Below are 12,353 nucleotides of genomic sequence, written 5' to 3'. Positions count from 1 at the left end.
CACCCACTAGGCACAAACTGGTTGAATAAATGTTGTTTTCATTGTAATTTCAACAAGAAAAACAATATGATGACATTGAATCAACGTGGAAAACTGATTTTCTTTCACCCAAGATTTAACCCAATGACATAGTTAACATTTTGTTGATTCCTCATCGAAAAGTTGACAACTCAATCAAATGTGACTAAAAACTAGATTTTTAATTGACATCTGTACCCAGCAGGCATCATATAGAAGACCTGATGTCTGTACCCAGCAGGCATCATATAGAAGACCTGATGTCTGTACCCAGCAGGCATCATATAGAAGACCTGATGTCTGTACCCAGCAGGCATCATATAGAAGACCTGATGTCTGTACCCAGCAGGCATCATATAGAAGACCTGATGTCTGTACCCAGCAGGCATCATATAGAAGACCTGATGTCTGTACCCAGCAGGCATCATATAGAAGACCTGATGTCTGTACCCAGCAGGCATCATATAGAAGAACCTGATGTCTGTACCCAGCAGGCATCATATAGAAACCAGCGTCTGTACCCAGCAGGCATCATGTAGAAGACCTGATGTCTGTACCCAGCAGGCATCATGTAGAAGACCTGATGTCTGTACCCAGCAGGCATCATATAGAAGACCTGATGTCTGTACCCAGCAGGCATCATGTAGAGACCTGATGTCTGTACCCAGCAGGCATCATATAGAAGACCTGATGTCTGTACCCAGCAGGCATCATGTAGAAGACCTGATGTCTGTACCCAGCAGGCATCATATAGAAGACCTGATGTCTGTACCCAGCAGGCATCATGTAGAAGACCTGATGTCTGTACCCAGCAGGCATCATATAGAAGACCTGATGTCTGTACCCAGCAGGCATCATGTAGAAGACCTGATGTCTGTACCCAGCAGGCATCATAGAAGACCTGATGTCTGTACCCAGCAGGCATCATATAGAAGACCTGATGTCTGTACCCAGCAGGCATCATATAGAAGACCTGATGTCTGTACCCAGCAGGCATCATATAGAAGACCTGATGTCTGTACCCAGCGGGCATCATGTAGAAGACCTGATGTCTGTACCCAGCGGGCATCATGTAGAAGACCTGACCTGATGTATGTACCCAGCGGGCATCATATAGAAGACCTGATGTCTGTACCCAGCGGACTTCATGTAGAAGACCTGATGTCTGTACCCAGCAGGCATCATGTAGAAGACCTGATGTCTGTACCCAGCGGGCATCATGTAGAAGACCTGATGTCTGTACCCAGCAGGCATCATGTAGAAGACCTGATGTCTGTACCCAGCGGGCATCATGTAGAAGACCTGATGTCTGTACCCAGCGGGCTTCATGTAGAAGACCTGATGTCTGTACCCAGCAGGCATCATGTAGAAGACCTGATGTCTGTACCCAGCGGGCATCATGTAGATGACCTGATGTCTGTACCCAGCAGGCATCATGTAGAAGACCTGATGTCTGTACCCAGCGGGCATCATGTAGAAGACCTGATGTCTGTACCCAGCGGAGCATCATATAGAAGACCTGATGTCTGTACCCAGCAGGCATCATGTAAGAAGACCTGATGTCTGTGCCCAGCGGGCATCATGTAGAAGACCTGATGTCTGTACCCAGCGGGCATCATATAGAAGACCTGATGTCTGTACCCAGCAGGCATCATAGAAGACCTGATGTCTGTACCCAGCGGGCATCATGTAGAAGACCTGATGTCTGTACCCAGCAGGCATCATATAGAAGACCTGATGTCTGTACCCAGCGGGCATGATGTAGAAGACCTGATGTCTGTACCCAGCGGGCATCATATAGAAGACCTGATGTCTGTACCCAGCAGGCATCATATAGAAGACCTGATGTCTGTACCCAGCAGGCATCATGTAGAAGACCTGATGTCTGTACCCAGCGGGCATCATGTAGAAGACCTGATGTCTGTACCCAGCAGGCATCATATAGAAGACCTGATGTCTGTACCCAGCGGGCATGATGTAGAAGACCTGATGTCTGTACCCAGCGGGCATCATATAGAAGACCTGATGTCTGTACCCAGCAGGCATCATATAGAAGACCTGATGTCTGTACCCAGCGGGCATCATGTAGAAGACCTGATGTCTGTACCCAGCGGGCATGATGTACAAGTATCAAACTTAAAGTACAGGATTCAGATATTTATTGACTTAATGTGGTTGGTGTCATAGATAAAGAACTGTGATATATTGTTTATGGTTGTACAGTACAGTACAGTATAGTACACTATAGTATAGTATAGTGCAGTATAGTATAGTACAATGCAGTGTAGTGCAGTGTAGTATAGTATAGTACAGTATAGTGTGGTGTACTATAGTGTAGTGTAGTATAGTATGGTATAGTACAATTTAGTATAGTGCAGTACAGTAAAGTATAGTGTAGTGTAGTGCAGTATAGTGTCGTATAGTATAGTGTAGTATAGCACAGTATAGCACAGTATAGTGTGGTGTGGTGTTGTGTAGTATGGTGTAGTATTGCACAGTATAATATAGTATGGTGTAGTATAGTATAGTATAGCACAGTATAGTGTGTTGTAGTATAGTATAGTATAGTATAGTATAGTATAGTATAGTATAGTATAGCACAGTATAGTGTGGTGTAGTATAGTGTAGTATAGGATAGTATGGTATAGTACAGTTTAGCATAGTATAGTGTGGTGTAGTATAGTGTAGTATAGGATAGTATGTTATAGTACAGTTTAGCATAGTATTGTGTAGTTTAGCATAGTATAGTGTAGTATAGCACAGTATAGCACAGTATGGTGTGGTGTGGTGTAGTGTAGTATGGTGTATTATTGTACAGTATCATATAGTATGGTGTAGTATAGTATAGTATAGCACAGTATAGTGTGGTATAGTGCGGTGTGTTATAGTATAGTGTAGTATAGTATGATATTACATTTACATTTAAGTCATTTAGCAGACGCTCTTATCCAGAGCGACTTACAAATTGGTGCATTCACCTTATGACATCCATATAGTATAGTATTGTGCAGTATAATATTGTATATTGTAGTATATAGTATAGCGTAGTATAGTGTGGTGTAGTATAGCGTAGAGTATGGTATAGTGTGGTACAGTTTGGTATAGTACGGTATAGTGTAGTGTAGTATAGCATAGTGTAGTATAGTATGGTATAGTATAGTACAGTTTGGTATAGTGCGGAATAGTGTAGTGTAGTATAGCATAGTGTAGTATAGTATGGTATAGTATAGTACAGTTTGGTATAGTGCGGAATAGTGTAGTATAGTACAGTATGGTATAGTATAGTACAGTTTGGTATAGTGCGGAATAGTGTAGTATAGTATGGTATAGTATAGTACAGGTTGGTATAGTGCGGAATAGTGTAGTATAGTATAGTATGGTATAGTATAGTACAGGTTGGTATAGTACGGTATAGTGTAGTATAGTATGGTATAGTATGGCACAGTTTGGTATAGTACGGCATAGTGTAGTGTAGTGTAGTATAGTATAGTATAGTATGGTATAGTATAGCACAGTTTGGTATAGTGTAGTGTAGTGTAGTGTGGTGTGGTATAGTATAGTATAGTATAGTATAGTATAGTATAGTATAGTATAGTATAGTATAGTATAGTGTAGTATAGTATAGTTTGGTATAGTACAGTATAGTGTAGCGTAGTATAGCATAGTGTAGTATAGTATGGTATAGTATAGTACAGTTTGGTATAGTACGGTATAGTGTAGTGTAGTATAGCATTGTGTAGTATAGTATAGTATGGTATAGTATAGTACAGTTTGGTATAGTGTAGTGTGGTGTAGTATAGCATAGTGTAGTGTAGTATAGTATGGTATAGTATAGTACAGTTTGGTATAGTATAGTACAGTTTGGTATAGTACGGTATAGTGTAGTGTAGTATAGTATTGTATAGTATGGTACAGTTTGGTATAGTACAGTATAGTGTAGTGTAATATAGTATGGTATAGTATAGTACAGTTTGGTGTAGTACGGTATAGTGTAGTGTAGTATAGTATGATATAGTATAATATAGTATGATAGTATGATATAGTATAATATAGTAAAATAGTACAGTTTGGTATAGTACGGTATAGTGTAGTGTAGTATAGTATAGTATGGTATAGTATAGTACAGTTTGGTATAGTACGGTATAGTGTAGTATAGTATAGTATAGTATAGTATGGTATGGTATGGTATAGTATAGTACAGGTTGGTATAGTGTAGTATAGTGTAGTGTAGTGTAGTGTAGTGTAGTATAGTATAGTACAGGTTGGTGTAGTACGGTATAGTGTAGTATAGTGTAGTATAGTATAGTACAGGTTGGTATAGTACGGCATAGTGTAGTACAGTATAGTATGGTATAGTATGGTATAGTATAGTATAGTATAGTTTGGTATTGTACGGTATAGTGTAGTATAGTATAGTATGGTATAGTATAGTATAGTTTGGTATTGTACGGTATAGTGTAGTGTAGTATAGTATGGTATATTGTAGTGTAGTATAGTATAGTATAGTTTGGTATTGTACGGTATAGTGTAGTGTAGTATAGTATGGTATATTGTAGTGTAGTATAGTATAGTACAGGTTGGTATAGTGTAGTGTAGTATAGTATGGTATATTGTAGTGTAGTATAGTATAGTATAGTATAGTATAGGTTGGTATAGTGTAGTATAGTGTAGTGTAGTGTAGTATAGTATAGTGTAGTGTAGTGTAGTGTAGTATAATATAGTATAGTATAGTATAGTGTGGTATTGTACAGTATAGTGTAGTGTAGTATAGTATGGTACAGGTTGGTATAGTGTAGTATAGTGTAGTGTAGTATAGTATAGTATAGTATAGTATAGTATAGTATAGTATAGTATAGTATAGTATAGTATAGTATAGTATAGTATAGTATAGTGTGGTATTGTACAGTATAGTGTAGTGTAGTATGGTATATTGTAGTGTAGTATAGTATAGTACAGGTTGGTATAGTACGGTATAGTGTAGTGTAGTGTAGTATAGTATAGTACAGGTTGGTATATTGTAGTATATTGTAGTGTAGTGTAGTATAGTATAGTACAGGTTGGTATAGTACAGTATAGTGTAGTGTAGTATAGTATCTGGTTCAACATGGGATGAGAGCAGAGTTGTAAATGTTGAACATGGCGTGGGATCCCTGACGTTATAGTTCTCAGCGGTAGTGTATTTCTTTACTGTCAGCAATACAAACCTCTTGGCTCCCGCTGGCACTTTCTCACACTGAGAACTATACAATAACTGCTATGTAACTATATAGTGTAGTGATACAGGGTTTAACAGCTGTATGTTAGAGAAGCAGTAGCCCGGTCAACTTGAAGTTGGAGACTGGGCTTCTGACCAATGTAAACCACTCTAAACTGTCACAATTTCTTTTTTCAACCTCCGGCCAACGAAAGCAAACGTGTGACATCACAGACCGTTCTTTTTTTTCTCCCCTGTTGTTTTTTCCAACTGAGCAGAGTCCCACCATCCTGTCTCTCTGAAACATCAACAGCTAAGTGGGAGGCTTGAAAAACCCGAAGAAATGTTTTCTTTTCAAGTTCAGTAGCATTGCATTGAACTTTGAACGTTGTATCATCCTGAATAGCGAACGTTACGGAGTTAAGTATCATTTCATTGTTGCCGTTATGTCCCCGTTACAAAAGCGTTCAAATTGTGAAACGGCACAAAGACGAATCTGTTAAAAAAAAAAATATATGAATTAATGAGTGATGTCTGCAGACTCTTGGGGGGGATCTGACGGAAATCCAACGCGTAATCGAAACTTTGTCTGTTTAGTCGCAACAAACACTGACCACAAAAGTCGTAAATAAACAACAAATAAAATAATCACAAAGCAGCTAAACTAACTCCGTACTGCCCCATTTCTAAACCTATTTCTGGCTTAGAGCTGGGGGGGGGGCGGTTTCAAATCAAAATAGAGCTCTTTCTCTCTCGTCCCCTCATTCACACACTGACGAGCTCTACGTGGTTTTACCAGACGAGTAGGGCCGTGCCAACCCTGTAACAACAGCCCCGGGTGGAGTAGCACAGCTGGTGTCTGCAGCTCTGATTGCTACATAGAGATAGACAGAGGACTCTATATGGCTATAACCTGTTTGACATTGACATTGAGGGCTTCCACCATTTTAAAGTAGTCAACTGGGTAATGATTTCTGTGGGTTTGGAGTAGGATGACCATGTGACAGTCCTGCATTTTGACCCTTTTTTTCTCCAAATTCAAACACCTGTCATGTTTTGTCTTATATTGTCTTGTCATTTTGCTTTTCCTTCTGTTCGTTTTCCCCCTGCTGGTCTTTTTAGGTTCGTTACCCTTTTTCTCTCTCCCTCCCTCTCTCTCTTCTCTCTGTCGTTCGTTCCTGCTCCCAGCTGTTCCTATTCCCTAATCAATCATTTAGTCTTCCCACACCTGTTCCCTATCTTTTCCCCTGATTAGAGTCCCTATTTCTCCCCTTGTTTTCCGTTTCTGCCCTGTTGGATCCTTGTATATTGTTCACCGTGCTGTGTCTTTGTATCGCCCTGTCGTGTCGTGTTTCCCTCAGATGCTGCGTGGTGAGCAGGTGTCTGAGTCTGCTACGGTCAAGTGCCTTCCCGAGGCAACCTGCAGTTTATTGTCGAGTCTCCAGTCAGTTCTCGTGATTTTAGTGATATTGTTTTTATGCTTTATTTACCGCTCCGATTTGTCTAGGAGTATTGCTATTTCCTTAAACTGGATTAAAGACTCTGTTTTCGCCAAGTCGCTTTTGGGTCCTCATTCACCTGCATAACAGAAGGATCCGACCAAAGAATGGACCCAGCGACTACAGACGCTCGTAACACTGCCGTCGAGATCCAAGGAGCCATGCTCGGCGGACACGAGCAGGAATTGTCTGCTGCTCGTCATGCCATGGAGAACCTGGCCGCTCAGGTTTCCGACCTCTCTGGACAGTTCCAGAGTCTTCGTCTCGTGCCACCTGTTACTTCCTGGTCTGCCGAGCCTCCGGAACCTAGGGTTAATAACCCACCTTGCTACTCCGGGCAGCCCAAGGAGTGCCGCTCCTTTCTCACCCAGTGTGATATTGTGTTCTCTCTCCAACCCAACACATACTCTAGAGAGAGCTCGGGTTGCTTACGTCATTTCACTCCTTACTGGCCGGGCTCGAGAGTGGGGCACAGCTATCTGGGAGGCAAGGGCTGATTGTTCAAACAATTACCAGAACTTTAAGAGGAGATGATTCGGGTTTTTGACCGTTCAGTTTTTGGTAGGGAGGCTTCTAGGGCCCTGGCTTCCCTATGCCAAGGTGATCGATCCATAACGGACTACTCTATAGAGTTTCGCACTCTTGCTGCCTCTAATGACTGGAACGGCCGGCGCTGCTCGCTCGTTTTCTGGAGGACTCCACGCAGTGGTCAAAGATGAGATTCTCTCCCGGGAGGTTCCTTCCAGTGTGGACTCTTTGATTGCTCTCGCCATCCGCATAGAACGACGGGTAGATCTTCGTCACCAAGCTCGTGGAAGAGAGCTCGCGTCAACGGTGTTTCCCTGCTCCGCATCGCAACCATTTCCCTCCTCTGGCTCAGAGACTGAGCCCATGCAGCTGGGAGGTATTCGCATCTCGACTAAGGAGAGGGAACGGAGGATCACCAACCGCCTGTGCCTCTATTGCGGATTTGATGGACATTTTGTCAATTCATGTCCAGTAAAAGCCAGAGCTCATCAGTAAGCGGAGGGCTACTGGTGAGCGCTACTACTCAGGTCTCTCCATCTAGATCCTGTACTACTATGTCGGTCCATCTACGCTGGACCGGTTCGGGTGCTACATGCAGTGCCTTGATAGACTCTGGGGCTGAGGGTTGTTTCATGGACGAAGCATGGGCTCGGAAACATGACATTCCTTTCAGACAGTTAGACAAGCCTACGCCCATGTTCGCCTTAGATGGTAGTCATCTTCCCAGTATCAGATTTGAGACACTACCTTTAACCCTCACAGTATCTGGTAACCACAGTGAGACTATTTCTTTTTTGATTTTTCGTTCACCTTTTACACCTGTTGTTTTGGGTCATCCCTGGCTAGTATGTCATAATCCTTCTATTAATTGGTCTAGTAATTCTATCCTATCCTGGAACGTTTCTTGTCATGTGAAGTGTTTAATGTCTGCCATCCCTCCCATTTCTTCTGTCCCACTTCTCAGGAGGAACCTGGCGATTTGACAGGAGTGCCGGAGGAATATCATGATCTGCGCACGGTCTTCAGTCGGTCCCCGAGCCAACTCCCTTCCTCCTCACCGGTCGTATGATTGTAGTATTGATCTCCTTCCGGGGACAACTCCTCCTGGGTTAGACTATACTCTCTGTCGGCTCCCGAACGTAAGGCTCTCGAGGATTATTTGTCTGTGTCTCTTGACGCCGGTACCATAGTGCCTTCTTCCTCTCCGGCCGGGCGGGGTTCTTTTTGTTAAGAAAAAGGACGGTACTCTGCGCCCCTGCGTGGATTATCGAGGGCTGAATGACATAACGGTTAAGAATCGTTACCCGCTTCCCCCTTATGTCATCAGCCTTCGAGATTCTGCAGGGAGCCAGGTGCTTTACTAAGTTGGACCTTCGTAACGCTTACCATCTCGTGCGCATCAGAGAGGGGGGACGAGTGGAAAAACGGTGTTTAACACTCCGTTAGGGCATTTTGAGTACCGGGTTCTGCCGTTTGGTCTCGCCAATGCGCCAGCTGTTTTTCAGGCATTAGTTAATGATGTTCTGAAAGACATGCTGAACATCTTTGTTTTGTCTACCTTGGCGATATCCTGATTTTTTTCACCGTCACTCGAGATTCATGTTCAGCACGTTCGACGTGTTCTCCAGCGCCTTTTAGAGAATTGTCTCTACGTGAAGGCTGAAGTGCTCTTTTCATGTCTCCTCCGTTACTTTTCTCGGTTCCGTTATTTCCGCTGAAGGCATTCAGATGGATTCCGCTAAGGTCCAAGGTGTCAGTGAGTGGCCCGTTCAAGGTCACGTGTCGAGTTGCAGCGCTTTCAGGTTTCGCTAATTTCTATCGGCGTTTCATTCGTAATTTCGGTCAAGTTGCTGCCCTCTCACAGCTCTTACTTCTGTCAAGACGTGTTTTAAGTGGTCGGTTCCGCCCAGGGAGCTTTTGATCTTCTAAAAGAACGTTTACGTCCGCTCTATCCTCGTTACTCCTGACGTCACTAGACAATTCATTGTCGAGGTTGACGCTTCAGAGGTAGCGTGGGAGCCATTCTATCCCAGCGCTTCCAGTCTGACGATAAGGTTCATCCTTGCGCTTATTTTTCTCATCGCCTGTCGCCATCTGAACGCAACTATGATGTGGGTAACCGCGAACTGCTCGCCATCCGCTTAGCCTAGGCGAATGGCGACAGTGGTTGGAGGGCGACCGTTCCTTTGTCGTTTGGACAGACCATAAGAACCTTGAGTACATCCGTTCTGCCAAACGACTTAATGCTCGTCAAGCTCGTTGGGCGTTGTTTTTCGCTCGTTTCGAGTTTGTGATTTCTTACCGTCCGGGTAGCAAGAACACCAAGCCTGATGCCTTATCCCGTCTTTTAGTTCTTCTGTGGCTTCTACTGATCCCGAGGGGATTCTTCCTTATGGGCGTGTTGTCGGGTTGACAGTCTGGGGAATTGAAAGACAGGTTAAGCAAGCACTCACGCACACTGCGTGCGCGCGCTTGTCCTAGTAACCCTTCTTTTCGTTCCTGTTTCACTCGTCTGGCTGTTCTTCAGTGGGCTCACTCTGCCAAGTTAGCTGGTCATCCCGGTGTTCGAGGCACTCTTGCTTCTATTCGCCAGCGCTTTTGGTGGCCGACTCAGGAGCGTGACACGCGCCGTTTCGTGGCTGCTTGTTCGGACTGCGCGCAGACTAAGTCAGGTAACTCTCCTCCTGCCGGTCGTCTCAGACCGCTCCCCATTCCTTCTCGACCATGGTCTCACATCGCCCTAGACTTCATTACCGGTCTGCCTTTGTCTGCGGAAAGACTGTGATTCTTACGGTTGTCGATAGGTTCTCTAAGGCGGCACATTTCATTCCTCTCGCTAAACTTCCTTCCGCTAAGGAGACGGCACAAATCATCATCGAGAATGTGTTCAGAATTCATGGCCTCCCGTTAGACGCCGTTTCAGACAGAGGTCCGCAATTCACGTCACAGTTTTGGAGGAGTTCTGTCGTTTGATTGGTGCGTCCGTCAGTCTCTCTTCCGGGTTTCATCCCCAGTCTAACGGTCAAGCAGAGAGGGCCAATCAGACGATTGGTCGCATACTACGCAGCCTTTCTTTCAGAAACCCTGCGTCTTGGGCAGAACAGCTCCCCTGGGCAGAATACGCTCACAACTCGCTTCCTTCGTCTGCTACCGGGTTATCTCCGTTTCAGAGTAGTCTGGGTTACCAGCCTCCTCTGTTCTCATCCCAGCTTGCCGAGTCCAGCGTTCCCTCCGCTCAAGCGTTTGTCCAACGTTGTGAGCGCACCTGGAGGAGGTGAGGTCTGCACTTTGCCGTTACAGGGCACAGACTGTGAGAGCCGCCAATAAACGTAGGATTAAGAGTCCAAGGTATTGTTGCGGCCAGAGAGTGTGGCTTTCCACTCGCAACCTTCCTCTTACGACAGCTTCTCGTAAGTTGACTCCACGGTTCATTGGTCCGTTCCGTGTCTCCCAGGTCGTCAATCCTGTCGCTGTGCGACTGCTCTTCCGCGACATCTTCGTCAGCGTCCATCCTGTCTTCCATGTCTCCTGTCAAGCCCTTTCTTCGCACCCCCGTTCGTCTTCCCTCCCCCCTCCCGTCCTTGTCGAGAGCGCACCTATTTACAAGGTATTAGGATCATGGACATGCGTTCTCGGGGACGGGGTCACCAATACTTAGTGGATTGGGAGGGTTACGGTCCTGAGGAGAGGAGTTGGGTTCCGTCTCGGGACGTGCTGGACCGTTCACTTATTGATGATTTCCTCCGTTGCCGCCAGGATTCCTCCTCGAGTGCGCCAGGGAGGCGCTCGGTGAGTGGGGGGTACTGTCATGTTTGTCTTATATTGTCTTGTCATTTGCTTTTCCTTCTGTTCGTTTTCCCCTGCTGGTCTTTTTAGGTTCGTTCCCCTTTTTCTCTCTCCCTCCCTCTCTCTTCTCTCTGTCGTTCCGTTCCTGCTCCCAGCTGTTCCTATTCCCCCTAATCAATCATTTAGTCTTCCCACACCTGTTCCCTATCTTTTCCCCTGATTAGAGTCCCTATTTCTCCCCTTGTTTTCCGTTTCTGCCCTGTCGGATCCTTGTATATTGTTCACCGTGCTGTGTCTTTGTATCGCCCTGTCGTGTCGTGTTTCCCTCAGATGCTGCGTGGTGAGCAGGTGTCTGAGTCTGCTACGGTCAAGTGCCTTCCCGAGGCAACCTGCAGTTTATTATCGAGTCTCCAGTCAGTTCTCGTGATTACGAGTGATATTGTTTTTATGCTTTATTTACCGCTCCGATTTGTCTAGGAGTATTGCTATTTCCTTAAACTGGATTAAAGACTCTGTTTTCGCCAAGTCGCTTTTGGGTCCTCATTCACCTGCATAACAACACCACTAATTTAGAAGAAAAAAAATATATATGTGGATTTGTCCTGTATTTCAGTCAGACATTTCAACCTGTCCGTGAAGTCACGTTGTGCTTAGGAAAATACATACAGTACCAGTCAAAAGTTTTGGACACACCTACTCATTCAAGGGTTTTTCTTTATTTTTACTATTTTCTACATTGTAGAATAACAGTGACGACATCACAACTATAAAACAATACTACCGTGTAGTAGCCACAAAGTGTTAAACAACTCAAAATGTATAAGTAGTATGAGAAGCCACCATTTTCCTTGATGACGGCGTGCACACTCTCAACCAGCTTCATGAGGCGGTCACCTGGAATGCATTTCAATTAACAGGTGTGCCTTGTTAAAGTCAATTTGTGGAATTTGTTTCCTTCTTAATGCATTTGAGCCGATCAGTTGCGTGTGACAAGGTAGGGATGGTATACAGAAGATTGTCCTATTTGTAAAAAAGACAAAAGTCCATATTATGGCAAGAACAGTTCAAATGAGCAAAGAAAACGACAGGCCATCATTACTTTAAGACATGAAGGTCGGTCAATACGGAAAATTTCAGAACCATGAAAGTTTCTTCAAGTGCAGTCACAAAAACCATCAAGGCGCTATGATGAAACTGGCTCTCCTGAGGACGCCACAGAAAGGAAGACCTCTGCTGCAGAGGAAAAGTTCATTAGAGTTACCAGCCTCAGAAATTACAGCCCAAATAAATGCTTCACAGAGTTCAAGTAACAGACAAGCAATACGTAA

The 12,353-nt window shown here is 44.3% G+C and overlaps 1 protein-coding gene across 1 annotated transcript; it reads left to right on the top strand.

The window, feature by feature from the left end:
* The first annotated feature begins 672 nt into the window (after nucleotides 1-672).
* LOC124029147 (histidine-rich protein PFHRP-II-like) lies at nucleotides 673-1,578 on the top strand. The gene has a single exon (XM_046340968.1). It carries the CDS (start codon nucleotides 673-675, stop codon nucleotides 1,576-1,578), a length of 906 nt encoding a protein of 301 aa, XP_046196924.1.
* Nucleotides 1,579-12,353: the final 10,775 nt, after the last annotated feature.

Source organism: Oncorhynchus gorbuscha, unplaced genomic scaffold, assembly GCF_021184085.1.
Source record: "Oncorhynchus gorbuscha isolate QuinsamMale2020 ecotype Even-year unplaced genomic scaffold, OgorEven_v1.0 Un_scaffold_5639, whole genome shotgun sequence".
Taxonomy (NCBI): Eukaryota; Metazoa; Chordata; class Actinopteri; order Salmoniformes; family Salmonidae; genus Oncorhynchus; species Oncorhynchus gorbuscha.
Note: the sequence above shows the minus strand (reverse complement) of the source record. Positions and strands in the feature narration are given on the sequence as shown.